The sequence below is a fragment of the Python bivittatus genome, unplaced genomic scaffold (assembly GCF_059951505.1).
Source record: "Python bivittatus isolate LINGU-HERP-01145 unplaced genomic scaffold, Pbiv_v1 ctg000020_np1212, whole genome shotgun sequence".
NCBI classification, from domain to species: Eukaryota; Metazoa; Chordata; class Lepidosauria; order Squamata; family Pythonidae; genus Python; species Python bivittatus.
Genome location: NW_028277030.1, coordinates 81,029,686 through 81,053,080, shown reverse-complemented (window position 1 = coordinate 81,053,080; position 23,395 = coordinate 81,029,686). Strand labels below are relative to the sequence as shown.

Genomic DNA, 23,395 nt, shown 5'->3' with positions numbered 1-23,395 from the left:
GGAACCAACTTCGCGTTCTGTCTCCCAGGTTTGCGGAAGGTGGAACTCTTTCCCTTCCTGAGAAGCAAGTCCCATGGCGTTCAAGAAACTTTTACCCCAGGAAGCGTGCGAAAGATCGCCGCTTCCTGAAGCGTAGAGCCACGGCGGTTTTTACTCACAGGAAAGCCCCGCTTTGATTTAGGAGGACCCATATAGGTGTGAATGGAATTGCGGGCCTCTTCAGGTTTGCTTCAGAGATCGGCTACGAAACCCGCCGTGAATTGGCGAGCATTTCATCGCTCAATTGGTACTGGCTACTAAAAGAATTTATCTCCCCTTTCTCGAGTGTTCGTGCAGGAGCGAGCAAAGTAGACATTCTTAACTACTCCATATAAATGAAAGTGAAGGTGGCCCTCCAAAATACCAGCTAAAATACACAGTACAAAAGGAGGTCATTTGTGTCCGGGGGCGTTGAACAAAAGGGTCTTCCCCCAAACATTTAGTCGCTGAAGCAGTTTCTCTTGGAAGCGAAAAGGCTGCAGGTTACACCAGACCTACATTTTAACCTATCAGAAAATGTCTTCTTTCATGTTTAGTCCTAAGGTGCACCAGAAAGCAATCACTGGTTCCCCGCCCCCGCATTAACATAGACCCTCTGCGTGCTTTAGTCCTATATAGTATGGGTGCGTACAGCTTGCTTACTCCGGAATAGTCCTAATCAAATTTCAGCCATTGTCTTCTAAAAGAAGCAGAGTTTGAGAAATACGCGCTATTAACTGGTGCCTGAGAGGCTTAGCTCAAGTTTTCCTTCCGAGGGGTTTCGTTGATTCTCTTGTTGCTGGGATACTGGCTTTAGATACCACCCCCGAGAGAGAGGGAGAGAGTCTCTCTCTCTCTCTCTGAAGAATCTTGAAATTATAGCTGCTCTTACGGGTGTGGCTGGCAAAATGACCTTCTCTCCTTACAATTGGACTCTTTTTTTCCTACTGGGTGAGGCTGCTGGTTCTGTTTCTTTGTAAAGTGGTGGTGTTACTAAGTAATTATTGGTCATGGATGAATCATTTTTGCTTACTTAACCTGCCTAAAGCTCCTTAACCATGTCATGTGTCTTAGTTTGTCTTCCGTGGAACTATTCTATCAGATCTCCTGGAAGCAAAGAGGATATCCATAAACTGCTGTATGAATATTTGGTCTTGGATCAACAGGAAGACCTCAGGAACCAAAAATGCCGAAGCCGGTAAGTGCCTTTCCCTTTAGAGCTTTACTTTGTTTTATGATGTTTGTTCTGTTAAAGTTCCCTTTAGTATGAGTTGTAGAAATTATCATTTACAAATCTCTACTTTCATGTAAGATGTTCCTTAGGTGTCTTTCCAAGTCTAAACATGCAAAGAAAGTTATACTTCTTGATTAAAGTTCTAATGAAATTAATCATGGGTTCTTTTGATTAGGAATCTATTCCATTTTAATAGGAGTAAACCTCATTAATGCTGCAAAACTTAGCTCTGAATTGACAGGTATAAAGTTGTCAACATAGCAAAAAGCTGCAAGATTATTTTTTTTCTGGCAAGAAATCCAAGAGCGGGGGGGAGAGAGAGAGGTTTGGATGGCATAGATATGAGACTAAATAGCTTAAACTATATAAATTGTCCCTTCAGCCAATTTTTATATAAATCTGACACACTTTGTACCTTTATATCGTCTGGCTTGACAAGTTGAATTTAGATTTTGATTGTCATGAGTAAAACTTGCGACACTAATGTTGTATGAGATCTACATTTCCCTTGTGTTGTTTTTAATGTGGAAAGAACTGAATGGGGCTCTGACAAGTTGCATGAAGGTGAAAGGTAGAGTTTTGGGTTCTTAAGTAAGGATTTTGAGTAATAAGTGATAGTTCTTATGCAGGCTGACTGCAGTGCTTTGATATAGTAAAAAGGAGTGGCACATTTTGGGCTTTCTTCTTAATGATTTGTTTCAATTTGTAAAATAAATAAATGACTTAACAGGTTTCTTTCCTTGAACATTCCTTAATTTTATGAAGGGTCATTATTAGCACAATTTCAAAGACTACATTTGAGGTATATGTTCCTTATTTCTCCAGTAAATTTTCCTCAGGCTATTACTTGGCAAATGGGTGTTTTAAAATTTTTAGTTTATTAGAACTTGGATATCCCCATCTATAGTTGTCCATGTGTGGACTGTTTATTGTAACTATAATGAAATATATTGTTGTCCTAAACTTGTACTGGTTTCCTGTTGTCTCTTGAACGGACAAGAAAAATAAGGATCCCACACCATATAATTATCCAGAGTTCTACATGGCTTTTATGCATGTTCAAGTCTTGCAGCTAGATTGTGTTCCTTTAATCCATCATATGAATCTATATTTCTTAAGAATATTACAGTTGTATCTTTTTAAAAAAAAAATGTTGATGTGAAAGTCCACTGTTTCCAGATAAATTGAGAAATTCTGTAGAATATTTCATATGTTTATCAGTTTCTTCTATGATTCTTTAGTATACATTAGAATGTTTTTCTTTGGCTTTGTAAGTAGTCTTTCCTCTCACCAACACCCTGTTCCACTAATTGTATCTCACATGCTCCTTCCTTGGTATCAGTGGCATTAGCTATCATTCTTTATTGACTGACAGGAGAGAAGAACCTCTGTTCCTTTGAGTATTTTTTTCTCTGCTTATTTGGGCAAGGGGAGTGTTGGAGAGGAGTTCTATCTTTCCTCCAGAATTAGCATTTAATGACTTATCTTGAGCTCCCTAGACAGCGTACCCTATTCAGCCTATACACTTATGAAGGCTTCAACTATTCAGATGTTTCTTTTCAATCTAGCAAAATATACTGGAACACTCCTTCTGTGCATGTAATATCATGCAACATGATTTTTTTTCCTTAGAAGTAATCTCCTTTAATAGGGTTCACTGCATAACTGCACTTAGAATTCTAGCTTAGTCATGAAACTGAAAGCAATTGGCAACTGACTTTTTATTTAAAAATTCTATATACTGCTTTTACAGACAAAAAGTAGAAACTAAGAATATGCAAAATGTTCTGTTCCATGTCTAGAACACTATAAGCCACTTCTTGTCCTAAAAAAAGATTTACTTCCAGAAGGCTGCCAGACTAACCCAGGAATGGCTAGATTGGCATAGTCCAGAGGAAGTATGGAATGTTCTGGAATTCCTCAGAAGTTCCATCTCCAGAGCAGAATGTTTTGAACATCCCTACTAAAAACCCTCCTAAAGCAGGTTCTTCACATTTCTCACCCTGTAGTTCAAGTTGTAAACCTTTATATAGATGCAAATTGACAGGAATGGTTGCTGTAGTTCCCCTGTGACCTTGGACTGTGCATCTGCATTGAATGGCTGCTGTTCTAAATTACTCTTCTGCAAGTCACATGGAAGCAAAGAATGTGCTTCTCCTGCAAAATCAGTATCTAAAAAGCTGTTTAATAATGAACTTGGAATTCAGAAAGATGGCAGAGTTCATTAGCTTGACAAAAGTCAGTTTCTTCCAAGAAGATACTGCGATATTCATCTGTGTAGTTAAAGGAGCTGTAAGATACTATGTGAAGTGTGAAGATACTATATCTTACTATGCAGTGGGTTGCCTGAAAGTTCTGTTAAATTTCTATGGATGACGTATGCATTTCTTGCCATGATAGGATCATGTGAAGATACTATATCTTACTATGCAATGGGTTGCCTGAAAGTTCTGTTAAATTTCTATGGATGACGTATGCATTTCTTGCCATGATAGGATCAGGGCCTAAGAGTCATAGGTCCACAGTTACTGTTATTCTAGTCAGCTATTTTATAGAGATGCAGCTTGAATATTGTAGTGCTCAAGCTGGTGTTCTGGTTATCCTAAGGCTCTGATTATTATAACCTTTGCTCTGTGTCAAATGTACAGAACACTCTGTTCTTCCTTGGCTTCAGCTTTCTATGGCCACATTAAATTTGATAGGAACTTTAAAAAGTAAAGAAGATTAGAATATAAGAGAATCAGAATTCCAGTGTTAAAAGGTTTATTAGCCCAAGATTAGTTGCTTTTTAAGAAATCATGGTGAAACGCTTGCAGGCAGTCCCCAGTTTAAAAACGAGTTCCATTCCCAAGGTCTGTCCTTAAGTCAAATTTGTATGTATGCCGGAACAGAATTATTGTATAATACCATATAAGGTTTTTTTTATCTGTTCAATTGTATATAAGTAGTGTTGTGTAATCAGCTGGAACCATTGTGTATTTAACTCGGATTTTGCTACAATAGGCTCCGTTCTTAACTATGGGTCATCCATAAACTGGGCGTTCTTAACCCAGGGACTACCTGTATTTCCTCCAAGCACAGTACTGTATGTAACTCTGAAAAACCCGTTACTATGTATGAGCAAATAGAACAGGCCAGCACAACCCATGGAGGGGAAAGGACCCAACTGATACCTTAAAAATAATCATGGGCCACAAAGGAACACCTGGTGCCCTGGTCAGCTGTTCAGTGAGTAGTAGTGGTAGCAATGGAGCTGGCGATGTCAATGAAGCCTGGAGGTGTTGCAGGTACTCAGCAGTTTGTCTTTTGGGGCAGAGATGGCAGCGGGCTCTTCCTGGCAACAGTGACATTTGGTGGCAGTGGATTTGTTCTGAGTTTTCAGAAAACACAAGCAGGCCATATATGGCTGCTAGGCAGGCTACATGTTGTGCAGGCTGAAATATACTAAATAGACTTGTTTCTGATAAGGAAGCCAGGCCCACTCCAAAGCCTTGGAAGACTGGAACAGTGGAGACAAAAGAGCCTGATGCTTAGGGACATTTTGCTGGTGCAATTTCTACTTTTTTAAAGGAAATTTGCAGTCATGAAATGGTGCAAAGATACAGCTCCTTGACATAAAAAAAAGATAAAATAGCTAATTAATAAGGTGAGGATATAATGGTTATGTGAATTCTTTTCAGCTTGTTGCTATGTGTTATAGGCTTTTCTCAGGTACAACATAGATCCACAGGTGTGGCAAGCTGGGCCAGTACAGATTGTAATAATTAAAGTTATGACTTGAGAAAAAGGAAGATAAGTATGTTTGCCGATTGCTGATTTCTGTGTTTCCACACATAAAAGTTGTTTTATATATGCTTAACAAGTTAGCAACTTTGAGAGAGAGAGAGAGGGTGCTAACTTTTTTATGTTTTGTTTTTTTTAGAAGGCCTGAAGATTCAATTTGCCTTTTTTTTTTTTTAGCTTGTATTTGTTAATTTTCCTAAGGCTGTAATTATACTTCCAAGTCTAAAGTACATGGTACTCTTCACTTCTTAAGCAATCTTCTAGGAATCCTTATTTCCATCTTACAAAGAGGAACTGGTTAGAAAAGGGACCTTTTGTGGCACTGTGGTTCAGAAATTACGGTTTAATGCTTAGGATGTTGTATGATGCTAGCAAACCATGGTTTTAAAAGACCATTAATTAGCACAGCATGGGAAGCCAGCCAATGTACCAGAGTTATGACATTAGACACTATCCTTAAGATCATTAGTATTGGGATCAAAAGTAACATTGGCAGTGCTGTAATGCTGCTACCCAGTCTATTTGCTACACTGATTTGGAATATTGTATAGAGTTCTGGTTGTTAAATCTTTGTGAATATTGTGCATCTGGATAAAAGTCATAGAGAAGAATCAAATTTATCAAGGGATTGAAGCAACTCCCCTCCAGGCAAAATTGGAATGCATGTTGTTGATATTACCTAACCTAGTAATGAAATGCTGCAGAAAGAGAAGGAAGCTTGGAGAACACTGAGAACTCAACACTGAGCTACATATATTCTTCACTGTGGGAAAATTGTAACACTTGTGGATTTTATTTTAGGGGGAAAAGTGATAAGGGTTATAAGATAGAGCTGTTTAAAATTATTCATGCTGTGGATAAAGTGATAGCTTTATTTATCCTTTTTCAAGGATCAGAAGCAACATGCTTCTGAATACCAAGGAAGATTGTTGCTCTTGTGCCTGTGGTAAGCATCTTCTGATCATTGTGAGAAACAGGCTACTGGATTAGAGAAACCTTTGCTCTGATCCAGAATACAATTTTTGCTTTCTTGTGGGAAGGCGATCACTCCATGGCACTCCAATAAATTTATAGGAAATTTTATAATGGGTGTATTCTTGATTATTATTTATTGAAGTACAGTTATAGGAAGTAGATATTATTTCCATAGCATGAAATGTGAACTAGGAGTAGTTTATTTTGATGTCCGTCATAACCATAATTCAAGTTAATATTGAATTCAGTGTCTTTATTAATACTTTCTGAAGTGCAGTTGGTGTAGCTTTAATTATACTCTTGTCATTTTCTGCTTCCATAATATTTTTCCACTGCTCCTTCACCTCTTGGTCCTGAATACGTCTGCACTGATAAAAAGAAGCTGCCTTCCTCTACAATATGAGGCTTTCTACACTTCTCAATCGAGCAACGTAAAGCAGTACAGTGAATTTGCTAATCAGGCTCTGTGATAGGGTCCTGTTTCAATATGACCTCCTGGACTTATGTCTAGTTACACAAGAATGTTCTGTGGGTTGAGGAAAAGTTCCTTCTTCTAATCAACAAAAGCTGCTTACGCTATGTTCTTAACTGTGCCTGGGCTAGATTTGTCAGCTGACATTTAGAAAAAGGTTTTTCACTCTTTTTCCTTTCTGCTGCTAACTAATGCTAGAGAGCCCAAATGCTGACGTGGTCTGAAGTGTAAAAGGAAACAAGAGGCACTGATCTTTACCCTATGGCAGTGAGGATAGTACTAAAATTTGTAGGTATGGCTGCAGAGTACTTCATGCTGTCCATGCTCAGCTTTCTACATAATTAATGTAGTAGAAAGTAATTAAGTAGTTCTTTGACAGGGTAATTAGAAAAGGAAAAGAACCATCATAGGGGATTACATGTTTTAAACATATTAGTCATTTACTAGTTTCAGTAGAGAGAAGATGGGGATCATTTATCTTTTTCCTCTAGTTCTGTTGATCCTATCCCAGTATCACTATTTCCAGCCTAGCTAGGTGATCTTAAAAACTAAGGATTAGACCTACTGCAGTGCATAAACTTGACCATTGGCCTAAACTCTTTACAGTTTCGTTAGATTGCATTAAGGGATATGGGTATCTTAGATCAAGATACCAAGTTGTGTGAAACAGTCACCTATTTCTCTTAAGAAAGAGAACCTCTGAAATGCAACATGTCGTATATAGCCCAGCTTGATCTATTTGTGTAAGTTGAAGACTGACTTACATATGGCAGCAGGCCTCAATTCACTAGGAAATAAGCAACATTGATCAGTGGGCTTTCTTTCTGGATTGCTCTGTAAGCCATCCAATGATAGTAGTATTACGTAGCTATATTAAACTATATGTGGGAGAGTAAGGTTCTTAATGCATCCTTGTGCTAAACATATCTTTAGTTGTCTTTAAAAGATAGTCATTTATGATTGGATATATTCAACTCTTATTGAATATCTTTTATATTTTGTCTTAAGCCTAATCTAAAGCATAAAGCTAGAAAAATCTTCAGCATTAAAAATAATTAATTTAGGCTATTACCTGTGACAAGAAATGAAACCTTCATATGATTACCACAGAATTTTCCTGTTTTTTCCAAGAATTGCAAACTATTATTTTAGATCTTGTCTTTCTTCTAGAAACTCAAGATAGCGTATTTTAAAGAGAAATGGAATGGCGGAAATTTTCACCAAGCTTCTGTAACACAGAATTTGCATTCTGTATGAATTATGCAAATTAGGGAGAGTGTGCAGTCTCTTGTTCTGCAGAAATTATTCTTCTGCTAGTCAAGGAATTAACAAGGCCAATTGTTACATACAGCTGCTTAAATTTTTGAGTTTCAATTGATATTGCTTGTACTGTTAATTGAATTGTAGATGACTGAATTGTAGATGAAAGAGAACAGGAAAGGGATTTTTTTTCCTAAGAATGTAAAAAGGTTTTTTTTTTTCACTTACTTTTGGTATTTGGACTTGTGCTGGAGCTTGATTACGTTGTTATAGATTAGCCATATGTAGCTTCATGTACATGTAACTTATTGTTGCTTTGAAATAAACAGCAAGTCAGAATGGGATAGAAAAGCTTATTAATCAGTCCACTTGCAACAATAGCTGGCCAATTTCACTTGAATTGTGTTATTAATTCAGCAAATATAAGTAGAACTAAGGGCTAAACTACAGAAGGTACAAAACTTTGTAGAATTATTAATAATAATTCTTTCATTAGACTGAAAGTAGTCTAATTAATTCCAATTTAAATTAAAATTATACCAAAGACAAAGGTTTAAAATACCACTAGCAAGATCCAGATTTCATTCTGGATCAGACCCTCTAGCATTTGGCTCAGCATATTAATTGATTCTTGCATGATACTGTGAATAAGATGTATTTAAAAATATCAAAAAAAAAATTTTAAACATTGTCAGACATCATAAATCATGGCATCAGCTTAAAACCTATCCTGATAAAACCACCTTCCCCTCGAGTACTAAAATTGCATTGTTGGGATAAGTAGAAGAAACACACCAGGTTTAGCTCCAAGGGGAGGGAGGGAGGGAGGGAGGGAGGGATGGATGGATGGATGGATGGAATTTCTCACAATTGCTGTTCATGCAGGTGAATATAATTCTAAACACCTTCTAAAGGTATACTACAATAGTTATTTGGTGTGGGCTGACAGGCAGATCCTGATGCTAACATCTTTGTATTATTTGTTTTCCATTACATTTTATATTTCAGGGTACTTCAGAGCATTAGCAAATCTTAGGAGAATATATCCAGTGAAATTTTAAGTGAAAACTGAACAGTTAGTTGGAGGTACCAAAAAAAAAAAAAAAAGGTGTTCTTGAATGTGTAAATCATGTCTGAAAATGATGCTACATAATTGTCTCAAATATTCCGCTTTTTGTAAACCTGATTTAAAACAAAACTTTCATTGGTATCTTCTCAACATGCTTTCCCTGTCCCTCCAGGTCTCCTCATCTCTTGTTATTACTGTAGTTACCTTTTTAATCCATATTTTATCTTTTAGCTGTATTTAGGCTTCTCACTTGGCTGGTGAGCCATAACATGGTTTGTTGACTTTTGATTTAGCATGTGTGCATTGTGGCTTGTGTACCATGATTATTTATTTTTATATGTATGCATGCATGCTACATTTTATAAGACAAATTGCTATGGCTTGTTTAGTACAATATGTGAATATCAATACTATCTACAGTATGTCAGTTCACAAGTAAGCTGTATTGACTTCACTGTGACTTAGTCATTTTTCTGCTTGTTTCATGAAGTAGATTCTATTCTGCGGATTCAGATTAGAGAAGGGAGTGGAATGTTTGGTTAATATTTGATATTTTACCCACGATCCTTAGCTTTCATAGCAACACAATTCCATTTCTGGAAGCAAGAGTACTCATAAAAAGACAGTTCGTTATTTTTCTTTGAGTGTCACCCAAAAAGTGAACTGTTTTGGTGTATTTCCAGTGTTTAATTAATAGATCCATTGCTCTCCATTCTTCCTCCTTTTCTCAACAAGTATGTAAGCTTTTGGAACTTAGAACAATTGAGGCTAAGCATCTGTTTTGTACCATCATCATCTTTTTTAAAAAAGTTAAGTGCCAATTTGCATACAGCTGTCAAAACAAAGCAATCTGCTTTGGAAGGCATTTAGTACAACTGCTGTTTTTCTCTTTGTCCTTTTCTATGAAGAATCTGTTCTTCTGTAATAGCCTCTGCAAATAGAAACATGAATCATTTGTCATCCCTAATTGGACAGTGTTAACCCAGTCAGTGTAAATATAAATATATAGCATAATTCTAACTTGATTACTTTAATTGCACATATTCTGTGGTGAGTTCAGCAACCAGCTTTACCCAAATTGAGCCCTACTTTGTGAATCAAGGCACAATAACCAAAGGAGATTCCGTCCCCTTTCCAAAACTGTACGGTATACTCCCAAACTCTGCCACAAATGTTCAGAGGATCAACTAACAAAGGGAAATTATTCTTGCATAAGGATGTGATGTTGGATGTAGCTCATTATTTAAATATCTAAAATAGTACAGTGTCATCAACAATTGAAAAAAAAGTAGGGGGCCTCGTATGACTCCCTTGGTCCTATCATTATCAAAATAGCACCAAATGCTAGAGCTGCTACTTAGTGAATCTACCAAGGACTTCAACATATTTTTAAAAAGTTCCCTATGTATAATAAGAATTGAAATTTCCAGATGAAGAGTAGTTATATAAAATGAATTATATACAATTATAGAAAATAACACTGTTCCTTTATATATTGTTGCACACCACTTGCTTAATTTGGGGAGTAGAGTAGGATGGGGATGTCATCCAGTATTGTATTACAAATGTTAATACTGAGCCAATGGGAAACAGATTAGTCTCTCATAAGAGCTAGTTAAATAAAGTGAAGAGTTTTATGTAATATTCTTTTGAAAAAGAGAATTTTTGCTTTTAAAATGATAGCAGAAACAGATCCGTAATAAAATAACTCTTCAAGAAAATGTAATTCAGAGTATCTCATTGAGAAAAGAATCTACTACGAAAGAGTAGATTTTAACAGATTTTTGTACTGTTACAAAAAAATAGGGCTGCAGGGAGTCCTCATTTACTGACTGTAATTGGGACCAGCAACTCTGTTGCAAGGCAATGTGTTCATAAAGTGAAATGTCACATGTCCACACTGACTTATGACGCCAGTTCCAGCTGCGGTTGTTAAATGCAGTGTCACATGACCATGACTTGCGACTTCCTGGTGGCTTCCCCATTGATTTTGCTTGTCGGAAGCTGGCTGTGAAGGTTGCAAATGGTGATCATGTGACTGTGGGACACTGTGACCGCTGGTTGCCATGCACCTGACTCGCGCTCAGATGACCATGAGGACATTAGAACAGCCACAACTTCAAGGACCCAGCCGTACATCTCCTTTTTCAGCAACTTCATAACTTTGAACAGTCGCCAACAAGTGGTCAGTAAGCAAGCACTACCTGTATTTAGAAAAAAACTCAAGACAAAACGAAGAAACAGCTAGATCTGAAATAGTGTGTGGAGAGAGAGAGAGAGTTTTGTCCTTGTAATGAACAAAATATTTGAATTGTATACTTTTCTAATATTTTGGTCATGATACTGACAAATGGATGATGAAAAATTATAATGTATTTCATATGTTAACATTTTAATGATTTCTTCTATTGTGCTCCCTCATCAGAAAAAAATCTGATGAAGGGGAAAGCTGGGTAACAGTTATTCAGGTGAACCTATCTAATCATTTTTTATATAGTAATGTTTCTTTTCAGGTTCATTCTACATGTGTTAAGATAAAATGATTTTTATTTAGACATCTGTGCCACTTAGAGTAGCAACTAAGTTACTCATAAGAAACTCATTTATCATCAAAAACCCATCAAGGAAGAGCCTAGGTTCCTTCTACTAAAATACACTAATTTTATTTATATATAAGTTTAAGCCTGAACTTAGGGCTGCTTTAGATGTATGTCTTATTCTTAATAAAGCAAGATTTGAATGATTAAATTGGCCATGTGCTTAACCTCTCTACTTCTGTCCTCAAGAAAGAAATCAGTGAGATTTAATTAATTATAACTCCTTATTTTGTTTAAACCAGAAAAGTATATGAAGTCAAGATATTAATTAAGCCATGGTATTAAACCAACTTAATAGGCTTAATATCATCGCTTTTTAGAAACTATCAAATATAGCTTCCTTATTTGAGTCATATTGAAAAATAGATTTTGTTAAATTGTTAATGATTTCTTAATTTCACCCATGAAAAGGCTGCTTGTGCACCTGACGTCATTTTTGAATCTTAGTTTATTCAGCAGAGATACAGTCTAAACTAGTGCATTTTTAAAAGTGGAGCAGGAATATTTAGCATTCAGCTTGTTTGGTTTAATTTGATTTCAGAAACAGTCATGGACCTTAGTATGTTTAAATCTGGATTGTAGTATTAATCTGTTAAGGTTGATTTGAGTTTATATGAAAAATTCTTTATTTAGGACGAGTCCTGTGGGCAGGAGCAAAAGCAAGTGGAATAATAAATGCAGGATGAACTAAGGCACATGAAGATTGCTGAGTGGATAGAAAGCTTGATAGCAGCTGTAAGAAGGAGATTGGCAGCTTCTTTTAGAAGCAGACCCAATAGGAAATTTAAAGATGGGGAAATAAAAATACATTTCTTTTTTTTTTTAATGTTTGCATTACAGAAATTATTATGTCATATTTTAAATAAATCCTTAAACTAATCTTCCACAACCTGTTGCCTTGCCTTGCACATATTTTGGTCCAACTCTTATAGTTCATACCTTTACTGTGCTAGCATTTCAGGCTGTAGTTTTTCGAAAGATCAAAATAACGCACCTGAAACTAGACAATGGCATTTTCTCTTCTAGATTTTGTTATGATATTTTAAGTTACAATGTATAAGAAATGTAAAGAGATTAAACAGCTTTGGTTGCCCGGGGCTAAATAACATCAGAGTTTTTAAGCTATAAAGATCAAAGTTTAAACTGGTCTTTGTGACTTTACACCCATATCTCTTGTTTTCTGCTGACAACAGAATACAGCATACAAGTAACACTTCTGCAACTTAAAAGATTTAGGTTATTAAAAAATACATTCAAGCAAAAAACGTATGTTTTTATAATTCCTTTTAAAATATATTACTTAATATGACTAGGCATACAAAATCATGAAAGTGTGAGTAGATCATAGGTAGTACAGGAATGGCTCATAAAATATATAAAGATGGAATTCTCAGTCAGAATAAAGAGAACATTCTTGTCAAGTATAAAAGTTATACAGAATATTTACACAGCTACTTAAGCCAAATGTTCAGTGGCCTGTTAGATTCCACTTACTCCAAGCCTTAACTCCACAGTCCTCCATATTCTGGAATTGCTTCTCCAGACTGGGATCATAATGTAGTGCTATTGAGATGAAACAACTTTACAGCCATTTTATTATCTGCAGTAAGATTTGACAATACAAGAGAACAACCTGTTACCCGAGGATTCTGTGCAGTCCTTGAAAGTCTTGGGTGCAACTGCTAGATCTCTAAAAATGAATATCAAATTGTAATGTTTAACTGAATAGAAGTGGACGTGTATTATAAATACATGACTGGGAAGTAATTATTTTTAGTTGCATATAAGTAGAAAGGTCTCTGTACATAACAGCACCTGAGCTACCTTGACTTGTCCCCAAAAGATAGGATTGGACGGACCTGCTTAGACACCTGTAGGGGACAGGGGGTCATTGGGAAATGCAGGACCTATAGGCTGGACTGAGGATTGAGTAATAGCCCAGAAGTGGGCATTGCAAATGACCACCTTTTTCTGCTTTGCACAGTGCTAGTACTAAAGTTTTTGATTTGTAATTCTTTTGTGTTTTAAATGACAAATAGTTTGTTTCTTTTCAAAGAAATTAATTTCTGCAAAGGAAAAAAATTATGGCAGGAATAATGGACTACTGATGGAGCAGTTATGTAGCTTGTATTATTAATAGAAGCTAATAAGAGGAAGGAACTGTATTGTATTATGGCTAATGACTGTCAGATGCATGTATTTTCAGGACAGTATTCCATAATAGCTTATATAATGAATATACAGTTGCATAACAGTGTTTGCTTTTCCCTTGGGCAGTTTTCTTCTGGCTTTGGTCAGCTTCCAAGAAATCAGAACTAGGAGTTGCTATTTTGTGCCCCCCAGGTTTTTGTTAATGGCTGCCTGCATACATGGATCTGTGAGTTGTATACAGCGCATCCAGCAACAAAAATATGATTATAATATGATTGTAAACTTGTAATGTGGATTTCTATCTCTGTGGTCCAATTTTCATAATTGCTTCTCCCTGCCAGATTACTCTCCCTGACAAATTATTCTATTTGCAAAAAAAAGAGGGCAAAGATAAAGTATTATTCTCATACTTGTTCTATTTACTGGTGTAAAAGTCTTTTATTGATAAGTGGTACCAGATATAATTTAATTGTACAGTTCCAATAACACTAATAATTGTTTTATATTTCCAGTTCTGTGTTTTCTACCATATTAGTAGCCATGAAGGGTTTCTTTCAGTGACCTTTAATACAGTCTTCACCAACCTACTGCCCTCAAGATGTATTGGGGAGCTCTAATCATCTCCTAGCCAACAGGGAGTTGTAGCCCAATAGTACTGTGGTACATTTAAAAGACATCAGTTTTGAGAAGGCCACTCTTATATATTAATTACACACACCCTAGCATCTTTGAATTTGTAGAACAGCATACCTCAATCTTCTGAAGATCTTCTGTCAGATAATTCTAAAATATGTTTTTCATTGGGTGAGAGTAAAAAACAAACACTAGGTGTACCTGAAGTAACTTTTTCACACTATCCATACATCAGGTTGAGAGCAGCTGTCCTGATATAAATCTATTGATCTTTTACTAGAACCATAATTTTAAGTACCTAAACATTATAGTTGATAATGTTTCGAAGAAACTTTGAAACTTGTAAACTAATAGGTTAGTCTTAAAATCCATGGAATTTAATCTGTTTTGTTATAAACAGCAAACAGTACTGATAACTAATAATAGAACAAGAATGACCAACACTAAGAGCCATTTGTTTTGTAGGGGGTTGGGGTTGTTAATTGTCTTCATGGCAATTCTTGGTTACCTAATGATACTTTTTATTTAACAAATGTATGTGGCTGCCCAACACACACACAGTTTACAGCTTACAAAGTAAAATCCCCAGTACAAAACCCCCATCAACTCCCACCCCCCGTGGCTGCAAAAAACACAACACAACCACTTGATCAGCTCCTTTTCAGCTTGGGGTCCCCAGGCCCACTGGCAAAACCACGTCTTCAGGGCCTTCCAGAACAACATCAAGGTGGGGGCCAATCTTAGAGGGAATAAAGGTGGTCCTTTCAGTAAATAAGAGGTTACTGTTGGCTTCTGAATAACTGAGAGACTTAGCAGCAATTTTTCACTCTCTTTTTCTTCTGATGTAATGACAGGTAATTGCATCTGCTGTTCCCCTACCTCAATTCCAACCTAGGTCTGTGGTATCGATCAACATACAATCTGCACTATAGTAGATGGGTTATATCATTTTGTCATAAATTATGTGGGTTTCAATCTGTTCTCAAGCCATGAGATTCCTCTTTAAATAGCTACTTGTTGTCTTCACTTGACAATGTAACAACAAATGCTTAGTAGTTTAAGATTTGGTATTGTCTGTATTTCTCACTTCTACTCCCCTACCGGAAACCTTCTTAGCATTAACTTTAACCTACTCTGTGAAAATGGTTCACATAAAGCTCCTATCTTTTATGAAAGGCGTATCTTTGGAGACAGCCTTTAACTTGTTACATCAAAATAATAGCTAATACAAAGTACATTGCCACCCTTGGCATACAATGATAGTTAATATATTGAGTAGTAAACTACTACTTCTTGAAAGAGGAAGCAGCAGTAAATGGATGGTGAGCACTCAGTGAACTTTCAAACAGCCTGCAACACCAATGTGTGACTGCTGTTAATGTTACCATATACCCAAGTTGCACACTATTATTAAAGCTGACTTACTGAATATTTGAAGGTCTCATTTGAAATATTTGACTTTGCTCCATCAAAGTCGTTCTTTGTTAGCTTCTAAACCCTGGTATTATTTTGAAAGAACCACTTACATAGAATTTGCAGAAAAAGCAACTTCCTTACCATCTGATTGGAGGGGGGCAGTATGCACTTTTCATGAATAGCATTAGCTATGCAGAAATGTTTCAGTTCTCTTTCAATCAGAAAGTTCCCCCAAGACCTTCTCAGAGGTCCTCAAAATCAAATTATTTGCCAGCCTCTGTTGAAAAGTAATACAATATTAAAATGCTATCAAATAATCATGAGAAGTGGTAGTGGCAGCAAATACATCAATTTTAATTTTTAATATGGTAAATACTGATACAAACAAAGCTTTTTTGGAGTTCTCCATAATTTTTAAAAGTGGGAAGCAATCCTGAAAGAAAAAAGTTTAAGAAACATATTAGAGTAATGTTGATCACCTTAGAAAAATAATTAGCTTCCTTTTATCTCAAAAACTCGTAATGACTCTTCTTTTTAATATAACAGGGAGGACTGTAGTATTTTAAAGCCTTTTCTTCAATGTGTTCTCTTGTCATAATTCCAAAAAGATTTAAGAAAACAAGCTCCATACTAACAGCTATCCTGTAAAGAGTAAGAAAATAACTTGGAAGAATCAGCGCTAAAATACTGTCTTGTTTAAGCAAAAGATTCATATTCTGTCCTAAGGTTCACATTCTGCCCTAAATTGCAAAGCTGGGAGAACACCCAACATAATGTTCAGACAAGTTGCCTTAATGGATGTAGTATTCATTACTGAATACTATTCAATATTCTGAAAAGAGATCAGTCATACATTTTGAACCTAAAATGATCATTTTTAGCCCCCCACCCCTGAGTCATGTGTCTGAGATGAGCGGCTGTATTAAATAAATAAATAAATTGCTCAGCTTTTCAAATTAATAACATATTTGCTTGTGAATATTTATAAGCTGCGAAATTATTGGACCTATTATTTCCTTATGCATTGTTTTAATCTTTTCTTCTAGGTCAATGTTCGAGTTACCACAATGGATGCAGAATTGGAATTTGCCATCCAGCCTAATACTACGGGGAAGCAGCTGTTTGACCAGGTTAGTGTAAGCATGTGTGGGATTTAAAAAAAAAACAAAACTTCTGTAGATGAGAATTTGATTTCTGACCAAGCAGAAAACCTTGAAACCATGAATACTACAGATTAGTATTCATCTCCTCTTTATCTCTTCAGCACACTGACCATCTCTACCTATTCTTAAGCCCAAGAAAACAAAACCACCACCTTCACTGTTGTCAGTTGTAGGTTCAATAAATGTGGTAGTTGACATTTTCTTTATCATTCTATTTAACATTTACCTAGACTTTTCACTTTCCATTATTTTATTTCATAATGAGCTTTCTTTATTATCAGCTAACAAAAGTTCTAAGAAGACAATATGCATCCTTGTCTCACTCCCTTTCTTATTCTGAGGCATTTCATTTTTCCAGATTCAGTTCTTATATCAACTTCTTATTCCTTGTAAAGGTTCCTCAGAAGAACAATCAGGTGTTATGATACATCTGTTAGCCTGAATATAATCCATATTCTGGCATGATCTGTACAATCAAAGGCCGTGATGTAGTGAATAGAACAAATTTAAACTTCTTAATATCTTTTATTCTCTTTATTACCTATCTTACATTAGCTATCTGATCACATATCCCTCTGCCTTTTTGGAAACTTGTCTGTTCATCTGGGATTTCCATATACAACTTCATCATTCTTCATAGGATGTTAAGCAAAATGTTGCTTTCATAAAAAAATAGTACCATGGTTTAGTAATGTGAATGTTCTCTTGCATCTCCCTTGTTTGAGGTAGATATATGCATCAATCTGTAGGTCATACAGTTTTGTACCATATTTTGCAGCAGACCAATCAGCGCTTTACATTTGTAAAACATTTTGGTATAGTTGGTTTTTTTTTTTTTTTGCTTCTATTAGATCTCTTCCATCTCTTCTTCATTGGTATTTTTAGCTTGGTTGTATATTTTCCTGTGATTTTTCTGATTTTAAGATCATATCTCATTTTTCTTATGTTCACTATTTCTTGGTATTTTTGACTGAAGTAGAAGGAGCTAGGGACCACATGCAATCCACTGGATGGCTGTACTCTCTTGCCATAAAACAGTATATTGGTTTTTCTTTTCCCACCATTGTTGAGGTAATTTGTGTGTGTACACATGTGTATACATTTGTGTGTGTGCCCATGTGTATATAAAAGTATGTATACCCAGAAAGACAAGCGATTGGCTAGATTGCCTTTCCTGGAACAGAAAGGTGGGAGGGCAAAGCAGCAGAATTGTCCAATAGAGGACATGTTAGTGGTCTAGACTGAACAGCTTGCAAACTGTACAGATAACTAAAAACAAGATGCACCAATGTGCAGAATTGCCAATTATATCAAAAATAAAGAAACAGGAAAGAATCATGCAACTTCTTGGTCAAATAATCTTTTCGTTCACAAAGTTGAACGTGGTCTACAGGATTCATATCCACCTTTATTCTCCAATAAAGTGCATTTCCTCAAGATATTTGTATCAAGCTATCATTTTAACATGCTATGAAGAATCACCTTATGGTTATATTTCCAGCACTACCCTAGCATGCCTGAAACAATTGTCTGCTTTAGATATTTAGCTTTCTGGAAACTTGGGCTGTAAGTTTCTTTTAAACAAGCTTGTAAAATGATTAGTCTACTTATTTCCTTCTTACTCTATCATTCTGGAACATTTTAGGTTGCTTTCACTGAATCTGATTTTGATTTCCTAGCATCTGTCTTAAATTAAATGCAGTAACCAGAGGGAAGCTACAGCTACTGGCTTATTGTTTTGGCTAGAGGCAAATTAGTCAAGCTCTATAGCAATAGTCTTCAACTTCTTTGAATTGGTGAGCAGCGCAGAGAAAATAAATCACTAAGCAATTGTTATGAACTGTAAACATTCAGAACATTTATCAATGCAATTAAATATTAATTTGATACAAAGATAAACTGATAATGCTAAAGTAAAAGTGTTCTTTTGAACCTGGTTTTCTGCTTCAGCCAGGTATCCATTTATTTCTCAAAGTAGGAAGATCATCCTAAGACAGTGTTTCTGAACCTTGGGAACTTTAAGATGTATGGACTTCAAGTCCCAGAATTCTGGGAGTTAAAGTCCCACATATCTTAAGATTCCCAAGGTTCAGAAACACTGCCCTAAGGATTTTATTATCAGTATATAAAATCTCTTACTCATATCCCACCACTACTGTTGTTCTTCACATTCTACACATACGCACCTTCTTCTATCACACAAACATCTCCTTTCTATTTTGGCTGCTCACAGGAAAACAGCATTCCTCTGGCTTCTAGCTGCTCCACACTTCTTCCTTTTCTCTGAATAATGCTTAGGACCGCTCTGGGGGATTCTGGTCAAGAGCTCTGCTGTTTCTCAGCTGCCCACGGGGGCTTGTTCCTACTGCCTGCCAGGTTGCCATATCACTAGTATGGGTGAGCACCATTTTTTGGAAGCCAGCAACAGACAGTGTCACCCTCACCCACACCCGATCACGAATTCCCGACTTTCAGAACAGGGCTTTCCCGCTTCTGTTGCCTTAAGTGCTACTCTCCAGTCCAAGATAGGTCAAACATATGTTTTGTCCCTCATACGTTTTTCTCTTATTAGTCACATTCATTGATTAAACATTGATTAAATTAGCTGTCACCAAAAATGTAGTGCCCCTGAAGATGACAATCCCCACCCCCACCCCATATTGAGTGAAATGCCATAAATGTGTGTTTCATTTTAAGGTTAATATATAATTCACTTTACTGAGAGGAAATTACTGTTGAAGTGATAGCCATTTAACTCCTGAAATTCTGAATTTTGAAATCAGGATACATGAAATAATTTACAAATTATTGTTATATTAATTGACAATATAAATATATATGTGATGGCAGTATTAAAGTTGTGAAATAACATAATTTAAAAAGTATAGAAGAATATTTCATTAAAAAAGGGACTAAATTACTTAGTCACCTTCATTGGTCAGAAAGAAACCCCTCATTTAAAATTGATGAACAATGTATAACAGCAGCCCATTGTTGCAATCTGGTATAATAAATTTTGGCCATCCCTCGTGAAAGATCCATAGTCCAGTATTGGGGAGGTAGTTTTGCAGAATGTATGTATCCTTAACTCGATCATGTTATCAGTCCTGTGGTATCCAATCTCAAATGTAGCAATAATAGGAGAAGACCAGGCTATATGGGTTAATGTTCCAACACTAGAACTGCATCTGCAACAGCAAAGCAATTCCAAGAAACTTTATCAAATATTTTCTGAGGAATACAGTGTACCTGAAATAAAAAATCTTATTAACCTCATCCTAAAATCAAAAGTAAATTATTTCAAATTGTGAAGCAACTTTTCACTTGTTTACAAGAACAAGTGTGTTTTACTTTATGAACTGCCCAGAGTCTTTGGGAGTTGGGTGGTATACAAGTTTAATAAATAAACAAACAGCCATTGAATTCACTGTTTCAACATTTGTATACATAGTTAATAGCAATTTCATCAGGTTCCTCTAGCTACTTATAGGATTAGGTTGCTGGTTAGGAGCCCCAGTTAATTTCTCCAAAAATTTTAAACTGTGGAACATCAGAAGCTGCACATTTTCTTAGGGGCATGTAGTAGCTGCACAGAATCAGGAAAATACATGTTTGAGTTTAAGAGGTGATGAATGGGCAGCAACGTGGTTGTACTCTATTGTTGCTCTCTTAATGCCTCCTTAATTCAAACACATTGTTTTCCTGAACCTGTGTTGTTACCATTCAAGACCAGGAAAAGCCATTCTTATATAAAAAACAACTAATAGCTAGAGAAGGGAGGCAAACATAGTGTAGAAATATAACTTTTGGCATCAGAAATAAACTCCCACAACACAGGTTTAATTATGGTGCATTGGTCTTCATTAATTTTTAAAAGGTGCACATTTCAAACAACTTTGCCATTTTTATTAAGGTGGCTTCATGGTTCAAAAATACAGTATGGGTCCAAACTGAATTTTCTGAGTCTAATGGCGTTACTGTTGGATACTATTACAAGTGATCCTACATCAAGCAGCAATTACATTTTAGTTACTTCAATATTTTGGATAGAATTGTAAATGTTTTGTATTTTAATCTATCAGCATGAACAGTCTTTGAAACCAGCTTTTCTTTCTTTTTTTCTCAGTTGGGTTTAGAAACTTAAGCATGAAAGCAACACTTTTTGTTGTTTGTTTGACATGCCAAAACTTTAATGGTTTAATATTACCTATATCAACTGTCTTAGGAACGATTGTAACTTTAAAACCATTACTTCAATCTTTCCTAATTTTTCAGGTGGTCAAGACCATAGGCTTACGTGAAGTGTGGTACTTTGGTCTTCAATATGTGGATAATAAAGGTTTCCCAACCTGGCTGAAGCTTGAGAAAAAGGTAATTAAATGGGAAGCTAACTTTGATTTTTAGGAGTCCTAAACATATCTATTTAATTGATAATCAGTTCCATCCTAAATATTTAGGTCAATTAACAATAATTTCAGTGAAAAATAAAATGTTTATTATTTGTTATCATCATTGTTTACTATTATTACTTTATTTATATTTAAATCTTTCAAAATAACCCTCCAAAGCAGTTTAGAAGCAATGCAAAAATTATAAATATTTTAATTTATTTATTTATTTATTAGCAAGCCAGCAAGTGAAGGATGATGGCAGTGAAAGGGGGCATGTAGGAAGAGTCCAGTTAAGCAGGATTCTGTTTATGGTTATCACCTACCCACCGCTTTCCCTCTTCAGGGATCTTTTTCATAAGGTAATTAGTGGAAATATTGCCCAGTGGAAATCACAAAAGTTGGATATTTGCCAATTCCCTCACCCTTAGCCAGTTTCTTTAAATGCCAATGCTGTTAAAGTACAGTAATTTGTTAAGATGATGTTTAGGCTTGGGCCTTGAGAGAAAGAGATAATCACAGCTACCTCACCTGAATAATAAGGGCACATGCCCTTATTATCCAAATAGGACTACAGATAACATAGTTAAGCATGTATGCTTGGTCAGTATTAGTCTGCAATGGGATATGTAGGACAAGCAGCCATTTATACCTTGAGGTATGCTTAACAGGCACTGGGGAGCCATCTGAAGCAGATTTTCAGTACATCTAGCAGTTGGCGTTGTGACTGTCAGTTTTATGATAACACCTTGCATAGGAATTTCATTTTTTTAAAGTGCATAAATTATTGTAGGGACCAGTGATCTGGCAAATTGAGTGTGCACTTACATTATATGCATGAGTACTGACAGTCTGAACTTTTTGTACATAGTTCAGTCTCAACATTCCTTTAATCTGTTCAAAATATAGGCATTGTGCTTATTTCAGTTAGCTCAATCTCTTGGTACACGCTTTTCATCTTCTAAAGGCTTTTCAAGACTAGTTGTCAGTCTGCCTGCTCTTCTTATAGATGAATTATAGTGTGGAGACTAATCAAGACATATGTCTTGATAGTCCACACTGTATTTAAAGAATTGTCTGAGAAAATTATTTTTTCACTGACCTAATCATTGTAATAACTCATAGGAGGTATAAATACTATTAATATCTGTTAGGAAAACAGTGAAGATATAGTCTGATCCTGCATCACTTACTCCTTGAATAGATTTAAAACAAGTATGATGGTATTGAAAAAATTCATACAACTTTTGTGTCAGTCATTCCTAAGTCTACTTTCCAGATAGTCTCAACCAATACAAAGTGGATGCTGCCATGTATTTACAGCAGCTTTGGCAGTCAGCTCAGTTGTGTAGGAGCAATTAGAACAACTGCCTCAACTATCAAAGTTAACCCAGTAGATGCTGTTTAAAATTGCTAATCCTGTATGCTTAACACAGTTTATTTTGTGTATAATAGTAATACTGATGAAGAAAAAACAATGTTCACCCATTTTTATAACAGCCTAATCATTCCCTTTAAAAGCAATTTAAAGAGAATATATAACTCTGTAAACTCTGGTTATGATGTGATACTGAGATAGAGATGTTGCTAACAGGCAGTCAAGAACACATAATCTAAGCAAGAGAATGGTTAAAATACTAACACCATTTTATTTTGCATGATTGTAATCCAGATGAGTTATAATGATGGATAACTTTTCACCAGTGTGCCCTTATTAAGCAGATAAGCAAAGAACAAACATACTCTGGTTGACACATGGAGAGAAGGAATACTAGGAATTGTCTCCAGCTTTCCTTACCACAAAGCCAGATGTGTAAACAGCAGCCTTTTTGATTGTCAAAAAGATGTATCACTTCTATGAAGTACTAAAGTAATTTTCTTCAGTGCAAAAAGATCATGTGTTTGTGTGTGAATGTATTTTCATGCTCTCTGGAAGTTAAACATCTGACAGTGCAAACATCCTGAAAGATAGTGGCCCCTACATCTAGGCTGATCAAATCCTGGTGTGTGCTGAGTCCTAGAAAAAAACAACCTTAGAAATGTAGAGATTTCCTTGCTCAAACAACCCTCCCTGCCCCCCCCCGCCACACAAGTAGTCAGTTCCTATGATATACTCTTTTGAGAGCTTCCTCACACTTATTGAGCAGCGTTATTGATCAAGTCATAGGAACCAGAAAGGCAAATGAAATAGAGATAGTCATTTTAACATTGATATTTTGGGGACAGCATTGTTTTT

At 35.9% G+C, this 23,395-nt stretch overlaps 1 protein-coding gene across 2 annotated transcripts in view; it reads left to right on the top strand.

Annotated features, from left to right (window-relative positions):
- EZR (ezrin) overlaps window positions 1–23,395 on the top strand; it is a 38,890-nt gene that overhangs the window by 391 nt on the left and 15,104 nt on the right. The window contains exons 2-4 of one of the 2 annotated variants that reach the window (XM_015887703.3): window positions 1,121–1,216; window positions 16,655–16,738; window positions 21,047–21,142. In XM_015887703.3, the coding sequence (XP_015743189.1) occupies window positions 1,205–1,216; window positions 16,655–16,738; window positions 21,047–21,142 (192 nt within the window). In that variant the 5' untranslated portion in view covers window positions 1,121–1,204. Of the gene's footprint in view, window positions 1–1,092; window positions 1,217–16,654; window positions 16,739–21,046; window positions 21,143–23,395 lie in introns of both variants that reach the window. The other variant, XM_007425976.4, reaches the window with a different exon arrangement.